This window comes from Agelaius tricolor, unplaced genomic scaffold (genome assembly GCF_023055355.1).
Source record: "Agelaius tricolor isolate 1412-34295 unplaced genomic scaffold, bAgeTri1.0.p SCAF_1, whole genome shotgun sequence".
Classification (NCBI taxonomy): domain Eukaryota; kingdom Metazoa; phylum Chordata; class Aves; order Passeriformes; family Icteridae; genus Agelaius; species Agelaius tricolor.
This window is the reverse complement of record NW_027269261.1, coordinates 97,467,226-97,486,545: the sequence shown is the minus strand read 5'-3', so window position 1 is coordinate 97,486,545 and position 19,320 is coordinate 97,467,226. Positions and strand designations below refer to the sequence as shown.

The window sequence follows — 19,320 nt, the reverse complement described above, 5'->3', positions numbered from 1 at the left end:
AAAGAAATTATATTTGTAAGAATGCCCTGTCAGAGTCACTGTTTTTCTTTGTTGGCTGATCCAGCCTTATCACCACCAATGCTATTACTGTAGGAACTACCAAGAAAGTGGTTTTGTGACCACTGATCCTGGATCAGATTTACTGTCAGATTATCCCCTAATGTAGCTTCGATCAGGCAGCCAAGCTATCACATTTCTTAAGTTAATAAGAGTATGCAATATATCATTTGTGCTAACTTAATGCCTACTGTGGGAGGAAATACAGTAACTATTTGGCATAAAGCCTTCCAATACAAAATCAACCTGTCAAATCTAAACTGTATTTACTGTCTTGTCAAAGAATGACCTCAGAGCAGGTATTGGAGCAATGACTCAACTCTGTAAATTGTGCTGTTTTATTTACAGAGGACAATAATACAGAATTATTACCTATTAAAAATAATTTATTGATCGTATGGCGTTAGATGTATTTTTCATTTCTCTTGAAACCAAGGGTTTATTTTTTTGAAAACAAGTTTACTTGTGGTGGGAGAGAAGGTGCAGCTTTCTTTTGGAGACTTTTGATTCATAAAATATGGCAGAGTAATGACATTAACAGTCATTGGAGACATTTTAATGCCAAATTCATCCATATGAAAGCTATTTTTTATTTATTGACATTGTTGGGACATGGAATTCAAAGAGAGAGAGCTTTCTTCCTTTGTGTAAGTAGGAAAATGAAGTGTGTTTTAAGTACACTTAGATAGAGCCTTAAGGTATTGTGAAGAACCTATTCCACTGGACGGAATCAAATTATTTTAGTAAGCTTCCCTCTCCTTCTTTATTAATTCTTACCTGATACATCCTTCATAAATTCAGTAGTTTATAAGATGGTGAATGTATTAGGCTATGCAATTTGGGTTTTTTTAGAGCCAAAATACTACAGTCTGCAATTTATTGGGGTTTTTTCCCATTTACTGTAAAATCCTTATATGCTTTTTATGTAAAGTTCCAAAAGACTTTGGTTGATTGTTTAGTATAAGCACTTCATTTTGGTTTTTCCTCATAATGCTCCTCTGAATAGGTTAGAAAAAGATCAATTGTGAGTTCATTAATGGAAAATGATAAGCAAAGCAAGTATTTAATTTACAGACTTATTTCTACATTTGCAGAACTACATGACTACATTACTGCTGCTATAGTCAGAGGTATTTATTTTCATCGCTGTTGTTGAGGTAGCTCAGCTTTACTGCTGATTTTCATGGTCCACTCTCCATGGTTCTTGGCATGAGTATGTGGAAGTTCATTTTTCTCACTCAGCCAATGTGTGGGATCAAAGTGGTACAAGGTGGCTGGCATAATGTAGTAGCACATATCCTGAACTGCTACTGGTTATCATCAAAACGCTCCATTCTTGTTGTTTCTGACTCAAAAGCAGTCACATTTGTGCAAGTTATTTCGTACCCCTTTAATAATTTTTTAAAATGTGGTTTTATTTTTATGGGAGGTCTTTGTAAAAGGCAAATAAAGCATTCAGTTTGGTTTGTTCATGTTCTGTTTCCATTTTTCTGTGCAAATTACTGTTGAAACCATTGCTCGATTGATTTTAATGAGAAAGAGGAGAAGGGATCTCAGAGATGATGCAGTTTTTGTTTAGCATAAATGGTTGGCTGAAGTTTGTGTCCATACTGGGAGGAAAAATACTGACATCTGTAAGCATGGGGTCTGTTTTGCAGAAGGGGTTTTTGTGGTGGAGGGAGAACACATCAATAAGAAAGAGAGCTTTTAACTGTGCTCCCACAGAACTTTTCTTGTTAAAGTTTTTAATGAGGAAGCTTAGAAATAACATGTCATTTGTCAAACAGACAAAGACCAATGCTAGGATAGAAAGGAATAAGCCTAATAAGTGTTCAAGATGAATTATTGTATCACATGTATGATCTATTAATAGGGGAGAAGAAAAGAAATAAATGCAACATCTTAATGACTTCTGTGCTCAGTGGGAATAATCAAGTTGTCAGCTCAAAGTAGTGACTATGTTGTTTTTATCAGTGTGCTGCATAAAGGATGAGATATTGGTGCTAAATTTAAAGCAAAAAGTATGAAAACTTGAATTTTAATGCCTGATTAATTTGGTTGTTTATCTAGCCCATTAAAATGTCATAGGTATCTTGCATTAGCTTTGTTAGAATCAAACCTTATGGTTGGCTGGGAAGTAGTCTAGTCTTAGAGAACTGGGTGTGAAGAAAATTGTAATAGTTGAGTTTTGCCCTGAGCCCATGAAAATTAGGTCGTTGTTTAACTATATGTGTAGTTATTTACTTCACATAGTTATGATAGCTGTGAACCTTTAAAAAAAAGGTAATTAGGAAATCCTGATGTAAACCAGTCTGTTCTGATGTATTTTTCTAGTGGTGGTGACGCTGTCTTTTTAAAATTGGGATAGTGAATTGAATAAGGTATTCTCAATATTTCTGCATAAGGGTTTTTTTTGTTTGTTTGCTTGTTTTATGACATGATGATTATGCAATCCAAAATTCAACTACCATTTCTTTTCTACACCCTCACCTTTTGAATTATGGAGGAGCAGGGTTTATTTCTAGTGCTGGGAAGCTCTAGTCTCAACCAGAACACTGTGATATTGAGTGCTGCACAGCTCTGAAAGGATTTCAAAGGACAGGGGAATTATGCTTGCAGTAGTCCAGGCTCTCTCTGCAGGGAATGCAGAGAGAAAGGTGAAATGATCAAAATAACAGACTGGTTCTTTGCAGCACCATGCTGAACTAGTACATGCAGTGAATTATGCTTTTTCAGCCTCACAGTAATTAAAATAAAAGGATATTAGCTTGGAAGAGTTTTAGATGTATGGATAGATGGGACATATTTCTAATCACATGCAGAAAAATTTGGCACATCTTCTGTATAGTCTTGCCAAAGTCTATGAGAACCCAGAGAAATTTAAATGAAAAACAGTGTCCAGGTTTCCAGTCAGATTGTGCTAGTGTGCACACTCAGAAAGCAGGCATTAGGAATAGCCTTGTTGGTCAGGTCAAGAACTTTGTTTCCACCACATTAAGTTTCAGCTGAAGGCAGTGTCCAAGAAACAGCTAAAATTGGAATTGAAGGCAGTTCTCAGGTGGGGGGGACAAACCTGTGAGTCATCAGCACAGAGATAGATGGTGGCTGAGTTTGTGTTGGCAGGTGCTGGATCTCTGAGCGTACAGGAGAAGAGGACTGGTAAAAAAGCTCAGGAATGGTGGTGTACAAGGCTTCTACAACAACTTTGAAGAAAAATACTACTTGAATGTTAAATGAACACCCAGAAACAGACTGGAGCAAAATGAATGCTTTGTTCTATTTTAATTAGTAGGTTCTTTAGTTTTACTTTTGATTTCCACTGAATATAAAATACTAAATCTAAGGCTAGAAAAAATTCAGTTCCTCAGAATTTTGCATTTTTTTCTCTCTCTCTCTTTTAAAGAAAGAACTCAGTCCTCTTTAGAAGAGAACTGGCATGACACAGGTTGTAATGCATTGTTAAACAAATGTAATAAATGTCGGTGCCATTTTTATGTGGCATTATGGCTTCAGGATTTTACTAGACTATTATTGAAAATTTGTGGTATCAAAGATGTAATACCAACATGACATGCATAAGTGAAATCTGTTTTTAAAAAATCCAGATAATGTTTTTTGTGTTCTACTTTCTCTGTTTTCTTCCCTCTGAAGCTAATGCAAAACCAGTTTAGTTTCACATCTTGCCTGCACAAGCTGTGATAGATTTTGTCTTTGTATTTCTCTGAAATGTACATACAGAAAGATGCAAAGTTCCTTTAAGAGGGTAGAACAAAGTGTTCTCTTTTCTGTGTCTTTGAAATCTAAAGGTCATCAGATAAAAAAGAGATTTTGCAATTGTTTATTGTATTTTTTAAGTACCCTAATTGTTTCAGAGTGCAGGAGAGATGAACTGCTTCTTAATAAGCAGTTTAAAGTAGTGGTTTATCAGGAGCTCCAGGGAGAGATTCAGCATATTAGGTGGTGTTGACCTACCTGCAGTGTTTGCTCTAAGAAAGTGGGTTCATGGTCTTCTCCTTGTCCCCTGAATTTTGGCTCCTGTGGAGAAGGGACATGAAATTTGCCAGGAGAATCTCATCAGACCTGTTCTTGTAAGTTGTCTCCTCCCTGGTGGCTGTGTAAGGCTGCGTGGGGGCTTGAGCTGTATTTGATGACTCAGGCCAGAATATCCTCCTACCTCTTTTGGGGCTGTGTTGCTCCTGGAGAGCTGAGAGTTTCTCTGAAGACTGGGGAGGCTGTGGGTGGCTGGGGGTGTACCAGAGTCCTCTGGGAGCTTAGAATTCTGGGGTGAAGACAAGGACAGTTTGGCTGGACATAGCAATGTCAGCTTTGCCAGAGTATTGGCTTCATGAGAAGTTATATCTTTTACTTATTTTGTAAAAATATATATCAGACTGCTACACTTTAGGAGAGCTGAAAACTGCAGTGCAGGACCCAAGGTCAGACTGGAGAATGCTGGTAGGCAGTTCTTGTGAGATTGTTGGAGAGGACATGATAAAGGTTGTTATTAGAATGCAGGAAAAGAGAACAAAGTACATAAGTACTGAAACATTCTAGAGATGTTGCTCTTAGTAAAATGTTTGTTGTTTCTTTGTTTGTTTTTCAGTTCAAGCAGTATGTTTTTGACAGCAGAGAACTGGAAGACTGGTTGATTGACATACTAAAATGGAGTATTTACCAGTGCAGGTAAGACATTCTTTGAACGTCTTTTTGCAGTTTCATTTCTTGTTTTTTTCATTTGCAAAAGTGTTGTTTTGCAGTTCCCAGTGCAAATAGCTAGATTAATGGCATTGTTACACAATCATTTTTCTGGAAACAGAGCTGGTTTAGAAGGTTTCTGTATTTTCAGTTCACTCTCAGGTGCTCTGATGCAGCTGCTGTAAAGTAGCACTAAAATGATTGATTAAGGAAAAAAAAACAGAAACAAGAAACAAAAGAAACATCCTTTTTTTCTTTCAGACAAACATTAAAAATATGCTCTCCTGTGATCCACTTTGTATTGTGGCCTCAGGAAAGATTAGTATGTATAACTAAAGAAAGTGGTGAGATGATGTGGGGACAGCATGGACCAGCCAGGATATATAGGAGATTTTCCAACTTAGAAAAGTAAACCCTCAGAAGTATGAAGGAAAGGAAAGGTTTGGCCCTCAGTGTAGGATCAAGTGGCTTTAACTGACATTTTAACTATTGGAAATGTTAAGTCTCAGTGCTCTGAATACTTTTGAATATAGAAATGCTGTTTGGATTATAAAAGTTAAGTAGCTATCAAAAGTTTAGAACACCCCTTTCTAATTTATGTATTAAGATATTGTAATTTATTATGAGACCTTCTGGTATGGGTTTATATGCTGCATTAAACTCCATTTCTCATGTAGAGAGCTCCTAGTGAAGGATTCTTTTGTTTCTCAATGCAGTTTAATATCTTGGTTTCCAAATGCTAATGATGTGCTTTAAAATACATCAGTAAACTCATTAAATATTAAATTGAGTTGTGGACTTTTGTTGTAGATGAAGTTTGTGTTGTGCAGCTGTAAGTTTGACAGGAGTCTATACAACATATACCTCTACAAGAGTTCAATTTTTTTGGTTGGCTTTTGTATGATTATTGTACAAGCTTAAGACATTGTCCAAGTTGAGTTTCTCCTTTAAAATATTTATTCACTGCATAACACTTTCTATTACATAGTTCAGAGTACTATAATTCTTCTGTTCTAACTGTTTTCCTTTGCACTGGTATGAAAGACTTTGGCAGAAAAGTAGTGATGTGGTTTATATCAGCCCAGGGCAGTAAATGTTCCCCTTCTTCCAATTTAAGGTGCACGTGGAACACGCTGAAGCTCAACAAAGCAAAAGTTATTCTCAGTGGTCAGCTGGGTACCTGCAGTACACAGCACTGCTTGCTGGATGTGCTGTTCTGTGAGCTGTGCCACAGTATTTCTTACTGGTTTTGCAGTTGGTACTGGAATAAGGCATAGACACTGTTTTTTCCAAATGCAGTTTGTAGTTGAGTAAGAGCCGTGTTACTGGATTAAAATGCATGGTCTTGTGTCATGCAGGGCTGTGGTTGCTGGACCCTGTGCTTGGTTTGCAGGGAATAATTGCATTCCAGGCAGATTTTTAGTGAACTGGCTAGGAATGCTAAGTGAGCTCAATGCAGGAAGAAGGGAGGGAGTGGCCCCACTAGAGCCATACTATACCCAGTAGGAATACCACAAGTTCACTGGGCAGTCCTTTTGGCAGTCATGCAAGATGTGGCTCTCTTAAGTTTTGAGTTTTTTTGTTGAATTAACTCATTCATAAAATGGACCTTTGAGCTTACCCAATTGGACTGGTTCTGGGTTTTCCTGCTGGGGACTTGAGGGACTCTGATCGAGGCCCAACAGCAACCTGAGGAGCAGTCTTCACTTAATGAAGGCAAACTGTTCAGGGAGTTAGCACCACTCATTGTGTCAGGACACCAGAGCCTTGTCATGTCTTCCTCTTGAGAATGTAGTTTCATCAAAATGCAAGTTGGGTGAGACTGCCCCATGACATCCTTAAAAAGATAAAGATCCTTTTGCTTTTCCTTGAGTGCTTTGAAGTGGCTTCCTTCTGAGTACTGGACAGTTTCATCCATAGTGCACAGAGTTTGTTGCCCAGCAGCCAAAGGTCACAGTGGACCTAGGATCTCTGGATCTCTGCTCTGTGGCAGGTCAGGTTTCATTTGCAGAATATACACTTGCATTTTGATAGGTGATGCCCATGTGATAATGCAGTATTGCAGCCCCAGAGAATTACAGTGCAGAACATTTTGTATCTAGCTTTAGACCACAGAGGACATCCCTATACAGTACTACAGACAGAGCAGTGGAAGAGGGAATTGCAAAGCCCTGAAGGCTGTCACTGTCAGTCCTAACACTACAAAACTGTAGCAAAACTTGTGGCATCCTTCAATTAGTCTCTTAAAGTCCTCTGATTGAAATTCAAATGATGACAAGATTTTTTTAGACAAGCTGGGTTAATAGCATCATCTAGATGCTGTAATTTTGATCTTGTGGCAAAGGCCCTTGATCCAAGTTCTTCATGTTGTCCTAATGCAGCAAAATTCCTCTTCCCCCGCCCCCTGTTACACCAATAATGTACTGTTCCTGTGTTTTTGTGAAGTCCATTCAGATTCCCTGTATTGGCTGTTAAACCAAGGTCAGAATTAATGTCTTGTTTAGAGTTTAAAATCTACACTTGTGTTACAGGGCTTGAAGTCTTTCACCTCCTCTAGAGTTGAGTACAGAAAGGGAGGTCTTATCTTGAGTCATATTCTAAGACAATTTAGTTGGTAGGCTAGAGGTTGTGCCTCTAAATGTGACTTTGGTTTCAGTTGACTAATACCTGCTGCAGTCATGACTTTTTTTGCCACCTGCTCTGTTTCAGTCTCAGTACTGCCTGCTACTTCACAAACACCCAAATGCATGTTGAAAATTTTAGAAACAAAAGAAGCCATAATCCATTCCAGCTCCAGACAATGTTTACTGCTTCTACATCAGAGCCAGAAGAATTGACTAATGTGTATGAAGTACAGCCTGCTCAAAGTTTTTTTTTGTTTGCTTAGTCCTCAAACCAGACAATGCTTGCAGAAACTGGGAAGTTTGAAGACAAGTGTTAGTGGAAGGTGTAGTGTGTTTCATTAATCTAGTCTTGAAAGGAAACCAGCAGAACTTAGTAAAATCTGTAGGATTTAAATGTAGGTATCAGCAGGCAGTTGTAAAGTAGCAGGAACTTGCTAGTCTGTGGCTGTGAAGATGACAGTGATAATTATCACTTTACTACTACAAAAAAAAATTGCTAAAAATAGGCATGTTGCCTTCCTTTACTCCTTCCTTGCCCTGGAATCTCTCAGTCTAAAGCCTTACATGACCTGGTCAGACACTTTCTCTTTACTGTTTGGCTACAGTGTAATTCAGCCCTTGCTGTCCTCATGCCAGAGTTGAGGCTCTGCTGCCTGCATGGACGTTCTGCACCAACAAGGGCTGGAAGCAGCCCATGCTCTTTTTCTCCTTGTCAGAGAGTATTTTTCCCTCTCCAGCCAAGAACCCGAGCAGAGCTGCAGTCTGTAGGCAGCAGTAAGTGCCAGGATTGTATTATGCTGACAGTGTGCTGTGATGCTTCTCTGGTAACACGTGATTCCTTCGCAAGAAAGGTAGAAGTTACTGTGAGCTGGATTTGGTACATCCTCTATTCTTGTTTACCTCAGAGCCTGCATATTTAAGGAAGCTGTGCAAAACTGTGTGTAAGCATTGTCCTTTTTAGGACCAGATGTGCATTATCCCCAGCTTGTGTTCTAAATAGTTTGTTTTCTCTTTGTTTTCAGTAACTAAGGTGCTGACAAGTTTTGACTTCTTCATCCTCATAAACATGAGTGAAGTTCAGGCTATGGTAGAATTCTCCGTGGAGCTCCACAAATTCTTCAATGTGGATTTGTTTCAAAGAGGGTAGGTAGTATGTTCTTTTTAAACTTTACTCCATTGGATGGCTTGTTGGAAACACCTTAATGGGTACTCTGTCATGCAGTGTTGCTTCATGTGTTACTGACTATTTTTATAGGGATTTGATTATTTTTATTCTGTATTGGAAAGTCACATAGTCTAAAAAGTCTAGGATTAAATTTTAAATATAAAAATAATTTTTCTTAAAACCTAATTTGCAATACAATATTTTTGTCTAATTGGAGATGAGGGTAAACCTGTAGATATGGAGAGTACATTATATTCTTACCCAGGCCTTTACCCTTGCATGTGTTAATTTCTGTAATCCCTTTTGTTTGAAATATGATAGGTGTTTCTCTTCAATATGTAAAAAATGGTCTTGCCCCAGTTAACCTACTTGTTTATCAGTTTGGCAGTGGGGAATTTCACCAACCTCTCTCTTCTCCCTGTGCTGTGCCTCCAGTTACACAGGACTCCAGGCTGCCTCTTTAGACTCTCCTGACCTCCTCTTACTCCACCTTATCTCTGTAAAAGTCTTTTCCACATTCCTTTCCTTTGATATTATGTGATTGTCCTAGATTACTTTCTAAGGTCCTTGTTTCCCATGGCTATGCAGGAAATAATCCTTTGTAGCTTATTTTGGAGCTATTAAAGATTATTGGTCCTTTAGTGTTGTGGTACATTAGCCTTCTGTCATTCCTCAAGTAGACTACAGTAAAAATGCATGTTAGAGTTTAGGCTGTATTAGTGTTTGCAGAGATGGAACAGGGTGTATCAGTGTTGATTTATGATAGCTGCTTTTTCCAAAACATTGTAGAGTAACTTCCCTCAGAAATAGTGATAAGAAAATATATTCCTGTTTTTAGCCTTGTCGTGGTTCAAGACTGGGGTGTGTGTGCGTGCATGGGAATATTGTTTTCAGTACAGCTGGGGGGTTGTTTTGACAGAAGTGATGACCCATTATGTTTGGTACTATGCAGTCAAAGCATATACAACAAACTGACTCCCTTTTAGGGAAAATTGTAATTTCACTCTTCATTGGAAGAGAAGGGTTAAGGAAGGCTTAAGAGATCTGTGAAAACACTGAGAATATTCTAATTACTTCAACAAAAAAGCAGTCTTTTGAACTGTAGCCTTTTTAAATCTTTGAAATCAGTGGGCAAGGAGAGGGTAGAACATGGCAGCACATTTACTCTAATGGAGAACCTGAAGAGAAGAAAGTGTTTTGGTTGTCTTAAGCTTACAAATCAAATGGTTCCTCAGAAAGGTAGTTGAGAAGCAAAGCACAGCAATATAATTACCAGTGGCGTATTCTTTACCTGGTGTATTTCTTTTTAGCTTACTGTTGCAGTAAGATAAAAAGCAGTAAATTCACAGGGCAAGTTCAGAGAGGTGGAATGCTGACATAAAGAGAAAAGTGACGTGAGGAGATAACTTCTCTGGTTTCAAGCTGAACCTTAAACTCTGGGCACATTCCTGTAGAAATTAATGTCAGGAAGAAGAGAGAACTCCCAGAATAATTTGACAGACCAAGAAATGTGACTATTGCAATTAATTCAATTTGGGTAGGCTCCAGTATTTTTCTAGGAAACTGTATTTATTTGAGACCATATGTAATACTTCTGTTGCTGCAGGAGCTCTTGGATAATGGATTGAATGAGCAGAAAAGGAAATCTTTAGTTTCATTGTTAGCCTCCTATTTTTTAGCTATCACCGTGTTTAGCATGGTTTGTCTTGCCAAAATCAAGTTACAGAATTGATTGTATTGTGTGCATTTAAGCCTTCCCAGAGTGGCATGCTTGTCTCATGGAGTTAGAAACATCATGACCTTCTGAACTGTGTAGAACAAAATGTCAGCTATTGCAAGTAATCACATCAAGTTCCTCATTAGAATTTAGAAGATTTTACTCCAAAAGTATTTGTTTGCAGAGCGACTCTGGATTCTCCCTCATTTGATTACTGGAGATGTCATCATTCCCAGCATAAATTTCCTTCTGATCAGTTTTAGTTGTTTTTCTTAACAGCTTTGTCTTGTGAATCACTATCAGTCTGAAAGTGCACCCTTATGTATTTTAGATGTCAGTCTTTTGTCCCTTTTATTAAATATGAGCTAACATGAGTTTGATCATTGGAATTTGTGGCATATTCCCCACTCTCCCTTCTTTTTCTGTAGAGTCCATGTACCCTAATATCCAGTCAAACCCATTTTACTGTCTTCCTGCTTCTATAACTATTTGAAGAAATATGTCAACTCTTGCATCCCAAGTGTCTCATATTTTCTCAGATTTGTATCTGTAGTGGCACTACAGTTGCCAGAAGCAGTTAGGACTGTGTTTACACTAACAATTAAATTTGGCATTTAAGGAATGAATTACTGAAAGCAGTGCTGATGTCCATACATCTGTATGGTTACTTCAGACTAGATTTTAACCTCATCTTCTGATGAGGACCAGATATTTTGTATCATGAGTGTACTTTGAAGTTGTTTGTATCAGTAGTTGGTTCAGGCTGTTTTGTGCCCCTAGGGGCTGAAGTGCATTTTGTGACTGGTAGATCAGAGTAGTTCAACTTCTTTAGGAGACATCCAGGTTCTATGACTGGAAAGCTCTCAGTAACTGAACCAGCATGCAGCAAACTGGGGTCATTGGGGAAGGTGCCTCAAAACCACTTTTTTGATCTAAACTGGTCTAAATAGTGCAGACTGAGCGAAAATTTCTCATAGTATTTTACTCAAGATCATATTTATATGAAGGGTTATAACTATCTTACCCTCCTAAGTGACCCTCTAAAGCAGACTGTTTTCTTTACTTCAAGATAACTTACTATTCCAAGAAGAGCTAACAGACAGTGCATTGTAATAAAATATTTGTCTTATGTATCCAATACAGCTATTTTGTTATGTTTTCTTATAACTGTGCCATTTGCTTTAGACCCAGCTTGTTACAGATGGCTCCACTGGTTTATTTTTATCTGTTATTACATTCATATGAGGCTTCACACAATTTTTGTTTTGACCTAGTGAGATGTGATGATAGGAGTTTTGCTCTAACAGTGATTGATATGCGAGTATTGTGTGACAAAATGAATTAAAGAAATGTATTTGTTTGGGACCTGTGAGAATGTCTGAGATAATGAAGTTTCAGGCTGTTTTGTCATCTTAGCTCATAAAAGTTTACACCAGTAAGGTGGGGGCTCGATAGTACTGATCTCCTATAAAACAAAGGAAGCATAACATGACTTGATTACAGAAGTAGAGAATGAGTTGAGTTGAAAATTGGTTGGATGATTTGGCTCAAAGAGTTGTGATCAGTGGTGCTAAGTCCAACTTAAAGCTGTGGCACCTCCCATGGACTGATACTGGGTCAGTGGTCCCAGCAGTCTTTGCATAGAATCATAGAATGACTTAGGTTGGAAGGGGCATTAAAGGTCATCCAGTACCAACCCTCCTGCCATGGGGGAGGCACCTTCCATTAGAACAGTTAGAGCCCCATCCAACCTGGCCTTGAACACTTCCAGGCTTGGGCTGGTCACAGCTTCTCTGTGATCACTGCCTGTTGCAGTGCCTCACCACCCTCTGACTGAAAGAATTTCTAATACCTCATCTAACCCTAGCCTCCTTCAGCTTAAAGCAGTTCAATTTCAAAGACTTGGCTGTAAGAACAGGTTGCTTACCCCCTCATTTACATACATTTTGTATGTGTCAGCATACATATATATCTTGAACTGAGAAATAAATGTGTTCAGAATGTCTCATTCCAAACTGCTTACTGAAAGTGACTCAGTACTTTGTAAGGCTCAGTTGAAGTTCCCATGTTCCCCATGGGATGATGGGTCCTGATGTCTAGCTTGGGACAGTCACACCTTTTCTGTGGGTAGGAAGAGTTTCCTGGTAACCCTCACTTGTGAGAATGTGAGGTTTTCATTTCCCTGGAGCTGTGTATTGATTTTTTACCTGTAAATGGCAAATCTAATGAGGTAAAAAGACTTAGATAGTAGTTTGTAGTTTAGCATAGTGCACACATTGCTGCAAGATCTGCTTGGAAAACAGCTGTTATCTACATTTCCCCCATCTCTGTGCATTTTTATATCCCAGTGTTAAGTTCTTACTTTCTCACTAATTTTTTGTTACTTTGTCAGTAGTATGCATGCACACACAAGTGGCCAAAGCTGGCTTTAGAACACTTGTAATTGTTATGTCTCTATGTGTTTTGCCTTTTTTTTTTTGGTACCATTTTAATTTGTAAGGTACAATACCTGCAGTTTCATTGTGGATTTCAGAAAAAGAAGTTCCTAATGGTTTTTTTGGCTGTGTAAATTTGTTGTTATATTAACTATGAGGAGAGGAAGTAAAATAAAATAGTAACAGTAGCTCTTTATTTCATATTTACTGTTTAGTGTGTCTTAGTTTTCTTTTATTTGACTTTGTTTTGGGTTAAAAGATTCTTATAAAACCACATGAACAACTTATATTAGTAATGTAAGTCTACCACACTTCTTAAAGTCTTTTTGCTTTTAACTGTTGGGTAACAGATGGAAAGAATAATACTAAATACCTTCCAGAGGAGAGACTTTGGCAGATTCTAACCTAAAAGGTATTTTTGGAGATGTATCATATCTGAAAGGTTATTGGTAGGATTGCAGCATAAGTTGCTTGTGAACCTAAATCCTATTAAAAGTCAAAGGAATTTCTGCTTCAGAGACTACTGAAAATTTAGCCTTATGATATTCTTCTGTTCCATAGATTTATGTTTTTCCATGTGTAGATACTCACTGATGTGTCTAAGCAGTATTGACATTTTATGCTTTCATGCATGTGGTTGCGTAATGTAGCTTAAAAGAAAATAACACTGAATCAGCGTATGAAATTTAATAAATCTTATTATGATTACTCAGTAATGTCATGAGAAATAATGCAATATATAAAAGGTTGTATTGTTTTCTGGATCTGGTGAGTTGGCTACATTAATTTTAAAATTTTTAGCAAGAAATTAAAATTCAAAATGTACACTTCCAGCAGGACCATATTTCTTCCTCCTGTTTATGTCAGAAATGAAAAGGTCCTTAAATGAAGAAGTAGCCCTTGCTAATGGTTTGTGTTGCCAGCATATGATCGAATAACAAACTCTTGATGGACAAGGAACATTCAGGTTCACCTGTTTGGTTTTCTTTTTAATTCATACAGCTCAGACATACTTTTACTTTCAAACTACATTTCTGTATGACATATTTTTCTGGGAATAAGTGTTGTGAATTGCCTTCTGACAGGATAGCTTATCTTTTGAAGTATTGTACTGTGATCTTTACCTAATGTAATGCATTTTTACAAAGAGAGAAGAAAGCTGTCAAATTTGTCTAACAGTTGTAAGATGAGCTCTGTTTTTCAGTTTATGGTTTTACAGCAATACAAATAGCAATTATACAGGTTTAAGATTTGGAAGGCTAGGCAGTAAACTCAATGGAATAATCTGTCTAGGAAAAATTATGCAAATATTTTTGGTCTTGAGTTTTTTGTTGTTGTTGTTTTGGTTTTTTTAAGTGGATCAGTTTCTGATTCGAGTTTGTCAGTAGGTGCCCACACACAGGTCCTGCTTGCTTTGAGGCAGGAAAGGGTAAGACTGGGAATGAGCAGTGGAGAAGTCTTATTTTAAATTGCCATTGCTGCAGAAGTTGAAACTTAGTATCATCAATTTTCCTATTAGCCCCTGTGATGCAGCATGTCTGAGACACTGATGACATGGTCTGGTCCCAAAGGGCAGTTACAATGTAAAAGACAGAATCTTGTCTCCTAAAATATGACATCTTATATTTGTTGAAAAGAGGGGTTAAAAAGTAAGTAGAAAACTGAGCATTGTTTCCTTTGAGTTAGCTGAGAAATTAAGGTTTTTTGAAGCACACTGAGTGGAACTGAAGACATGGGTAGGTTGTTCTGCTTGTCTTCTTCAGTTATCTGAAGACTTCAGTTATCTGTGACTTCAGCCACACAGGGAAGCTTGTCTGGGGGTCACCTACAGCCACTGTAAATTGGACTCCTACTTTTGAATCCTCCCCCTGCTCTTCTCTGTGGTAATTCCTAGAAGACTATACTCCAGCTTAAGAAGCTAAATGAGATACAGATGCTGCAGGTTTTAGCTGCATATTCTGACTCATAAACATGGTTGTACAGATGCTTGTTTCTTCAGTCATTATACATAGAGGTATAGCTAAGGGTTGGTAGTTATAGTTGTCCTGAGGGTATGTTTATTTTCCTGTATCCCCCCATATTCCAAAAATATTACTTCAATGTTTTGTAATGTTCATGGGTACTCATTGCATCTTCTGGACTTCTCAGATATGGGGTGCAAATTTCAAATCACCTGAATTTTATTCAGATTTTAGCTCTTACATTAAAGTAGTACTTTTGGACATTTTAAAAAAAACAACTTTTGCAATTGAAAATATGATTTTGCAATGGAAAACATTTTCTCAGCTCAGAATTAAAGCTGTCTAATGGCATCCCATCTCCCCCAGGCATTCAATTTGGCAAAATTCCATTTTTTAAGAACAAAAACATGAAGAGCACAGATGCCTAGTTATGCCATCTTGCTGCCTTTGTGGACCTGACAGTGCTGTGGTAGGCACAGCTCTTTGGTGCAACAGTGATATGGCATAATTTGCTGTCCTTTGAGACTGTTTTTGGAGGGACTTTGGAATTCCTTCTTTCTTTATGCAGCTGAAGAAATAGGGGTCTTGTGTATGTAACACCAGGTACCATTTCACACTGCAAAGTAGCAATTGTACCTCAGCATGCCTTGCCATGAAGTGTGTCAGGAGAAACATGATCCATGAGTTTAGTTTAGTGAGGGGGTAAATGACAGTGTAAGACAGGAATGAGTATAAAAGGATTTTATCTGGAGAAGACCCATTCTTTTATTCTGTAGAACATATAGCACTCAGCTGTGTATGACTGAAGGTAGAATGGGCATGGTGTTAGTTGAAGGCATCACAATAATGATTTCTTGAGTATGCACCTTTTTCTAAACTGAATTTACTGAGTTCAGTATTATGGAGTGGCATGTGACAGCAGTAAGTTTTAATTTTGCTTTGAATACATATTTAGTCACTAAAATTGCTACTTTTGAGATTCTTTCAAGTGTTAGCACTCTTATGTGTGAAAGCTTGTAGCTTGTGCATAGTCTTACAGTTCAGACCTGACACTGTGAGATGGTAGCAAAACCCAGAAGAATCTGTAATTTATAGGTGTTTTGCCTTATTTATGTGTGCTTGGTTAATACACATAATAGTTACAGCAGAAATATGATTCTTTAAGTTAGTGTACCATCCACAGCTATCTAGGGAAGGGAGAGAATAAGATGCTCATCTTGTGTTTCACAGTCTTGAATCCCTCACAATACAGCAGATGTTTCTGGTATGGTGTCTTTTTGTGCCTCCTTTGCTGCTCATACAAGCTAATAATGTCTTGATGTATACCTCTATCTGTAATCACAAACAGCACTTTACTGGATCATCACAAACTGCAGAGAGCATATAGCTTTTTGAAATAGGGAACCAGGCTCAGTCCCACCACCAAACACAGTCTCAGTCAATGACTCCAGTCAGGTGTTTGCTTCAAAATATCTTCCTCTTTTACTTGTTATGCCTCCTGTCAATTACTGTACTCCACATAAAGTAACTCATCAGATTTTTGAATATTTTTTTAACCTTATTTCACCCCACTCCACTTGTTTGCCCTTTCCCCAATTCTGATTCACATTGGCCATGGGGGAAGAAGCTTAAAATATCTCCAAATACTTAGAGGCCCTCTAGACTGGACCATCGTGTTCATGCTTATGCATACATAATTTCCTTTGTTGATTTAAAAAGTTTTAAAATTGCTTTAAAAATTTGTCTCATATTTTCTCAAAAAATATGATGAATACCTTAGATTAAGTGATCAAGACCTGCTGCTAATAATTTTCTGTATTTGTATTTTTACTGCAAGAAGTAGCGCCTAAGTTATTGTAGGTGATCAGGCTGGGAAGAAAAAAGAAGTGTATTTTTCACTTGTGCATGTTTCTTTGATGTGGATGGTTGTGCCTGAGCTCCAAGGTTTTTTTGGTGGAGGGAGAGGGTAAGAGAGTATACCCAGCATGGCCCACTGTTGGTGTGATGAACCCAAATCTGGAGCGAAATAGCATTCTATGCATTTATATTGGGCCTGAGCATGGATCTGCCAAAAGGTGTGATATGCATGGTCTTCTCCTGCTTTGTTTGCTCCTGCAGTCAGGTCAGTCAGATGGGCTTGCTTTCGGCAGCAGTATAGTCAGAGAGAGTGGGTTAAGCAGGCAGGAACACAGGGTTAATGGTATAGATCTCACAGGTATGGAGATCTGTTGGATAGCATCTGCCTGAGTAGGGTGATCCTGCCTCTGGTGCTTCCTGTGTGCCTGCAGCTATGCTCTTTCACCTTAGGGCTGGTCAGCTCAAAGTGGTAAACCAGCAGAAAAAAATCCAGCAAAACCAGAATCATTCTGGGTTATATTTTTTTTAATCTCTCTGGTCCACATCAACATCAGATATTCTGTCAGTGATGGTGCAGGAGTATAAAGTACACAGGAGGAATGGGATGCCTACTTCTGTCACCAGCTAGCTTTTGGGTTGGTTTAACTGTAGTTCTGGACTACAACTAATCCTGAGAGAAATGTGCATAAAAGTTCCAGGCTCTGTGTTAGGAAGACATATCTGGCACGGGAGAGGCCATTATGTCAGTATGATCTGCTCAATGACAGCAGCCCAGAGATCAGTATGTTTTGAAACAAAACCTCTGTTTGAACTTCTGCATTCATCTCAGTTGGCATCCCTGCCCCTAGGATACAGAGTTATGACAGATGTCAGGTATGTCAATTCTAATTTCCCTAAGCCCTCATGTGGAGATACAGAGCTTGCCTGGCAATGCCAGTTTGCAGTTTCCACCTCCCTTGCTGCTGGCAGCTTCGTGCCACCGCAGTGCCCTGCCCTGTGGGTTGTGCTGGCTGAGCTGCTGGATCTGACCAGTGTCCAGAACTGCTCTGCAAGTTGTGCATTGGTGTAATTGAGAAAGGTGTCAAATGTATGGCAGGGGGAAGAGTTGAGTGCCTGGGAGGACAGGACAGAGGAAAAGGGGTAAACAGAATTCCTTAAACTTAGTTTCTTGCAGAAGTCCTTATATTGAAAAAGCACAGTCTAAATTTCAAGACATTATTCTTGACATTCCCTTACTATAAGAAAGGATAGGATTTCCCAGATGCCAGCTTGCTTGACTGGCACAGGGAAGGAATCAGATTATTGCAGAAGTCAGAGAGATCCAGCTCTGATACTTGGCAGAGAAAGGGCCCCTAATCACGTCCAGAATGCCAAGTACCTTTTCTGTAGGTCAGTTCTGAAAGGGGGAAGGAGGAGATGATAGACGGCATCCAGAGCAGCAGAATCCCTCAGCTTCCAACTCTGCAAGAAGAACTCGGGATCTTCTTCAGTGGATTTTGCAGATCTCATCTTACAGGGAGCAGTGGTGGGAGGTCAGCCCCATAAGGGGAACAAAATGAGTTAGATACCCAGATGGATGGAAAGTTTGAGGGCTCTCAGTATATGTAGAAAGTAAATCATATGATCACCTTGATGACCATCACTGCACTTCAGTCATATCACCATGGTTAGGGCTTCTTCTATGATGTTTTTCCCTTTTCCTGATTATATCCTTCTCAGTATTCATCTCATACTACTTTTGCATGCCTTCCTTTCAGCAATTTGTTTCCTACCTTTCCTGAATACATTCCTACATAAAATTGATTTCAAAATATTTTAGATACCACTTGAGGTTTTCCTCGGTGCTTGTTACAATTTTCTTAAAACAGAAGCATTTGAAAAATGTAGACTTTAGAAAAACAAATTGGTTTTTTTGCTTGCTTATATAATTTTTTTTAAACTTATTGAACAGGTTCAGCAGGTACTGTGTTTCTTCAGGGTATCCAGCTTATGGAACCTGGCAAGAGAAAAAGGGATTTGACTACTTAGTGTGTTTGTTCTCCTGTAATTTTTTTCATTTATATAAACTGGCATCAGAAATTTAATTCTTGTCAGTATACTGGATAGGGTAGGTCTTGGGACTGTTGCTGTAGGAGGTAGCTCTCTCATGTCAAAAAGTCTGTTCAAGAACAGTAACTCTTCTTTTTTATGAAGGGGAAAGAAGTGGAGTTTTTGCTTTCAAATCTTGAATGTTCACTTTACTCTTTGACATTCATAAGCTTTTAGGATAATTGTAATTTAGAGAAACAGGTCTTAATTTATGCTGGTAGCTTTTCATTACTTGCTTGTGACATTGTTCTGGTAATATTCTCTGAGGTTATTTCTTAAGATTTAAGATAATAATAAAGCAGTTCTGCTTCTCAGTGCTTTTGGAGTTGAAACTCTTGAAGTTGAGGAAAAAATAATTTACCAGAAATGGCAGTACAATTTCATTTTATTTCTGAGCGTGGAGCCCCACCACTAGCTCAGCCTTTCTTAAGCCCCTGTCATGTCACTGAAGGGAACACTTTTTCCTCTGGCTGTGTGATCCTGCCTTCTGTTAATAGCCCCTACTGGATTCTTCTTTTCCCTTTTCAGGTGGATGAGCATGTTGGTTTCTTTTACCATAGACTTGATGGAACAGCAAAAACTTATTTGAGGCAGGACAAAAATACATAAAAGAGGTTTTGGTCTGCAAAATGCTTCTACCTGGGGCAGTACTGGCTTAAGGTGATTTAAATGAATCATGAAAATGTGCCTTGCTTGAAGGAAAAAAGACACTTCTAAATCT

At 38.4% G+C, this 19,320-nt stretch overlaps 1 protein-coding gene across 2 annotated transcripts in view; it reads left to right on the top strand.

Annotated features, from left to right (window-relative positions):
* Window positions 1–19,320, top strand: part of FAM135A (family with sequence similarity 135 member A) — a 79,758-nt gene that overhangs the window by 10,028 nt on the left and 50,410 nt on the right. For both annotated transcript variants that reach the window (XM_071445081.1, XM_071445076.1), the window contains exons 2-3: window positions 4,661–4,740; window positions 8,399–8,519. In XM_071445081.1, coding sequence (XP_071301182.1) covers window positions 8,443–8,519 — 77 coding nt within the window. In that variant the 5' untranslated portion in view covers window positions 4,661–4,740; window positions 8,399–8,442. The remainder of the gene's footprint in view (window positions 1–4,660; window positions 4,741–8,398; window positions 8,520–19,320) is intronic.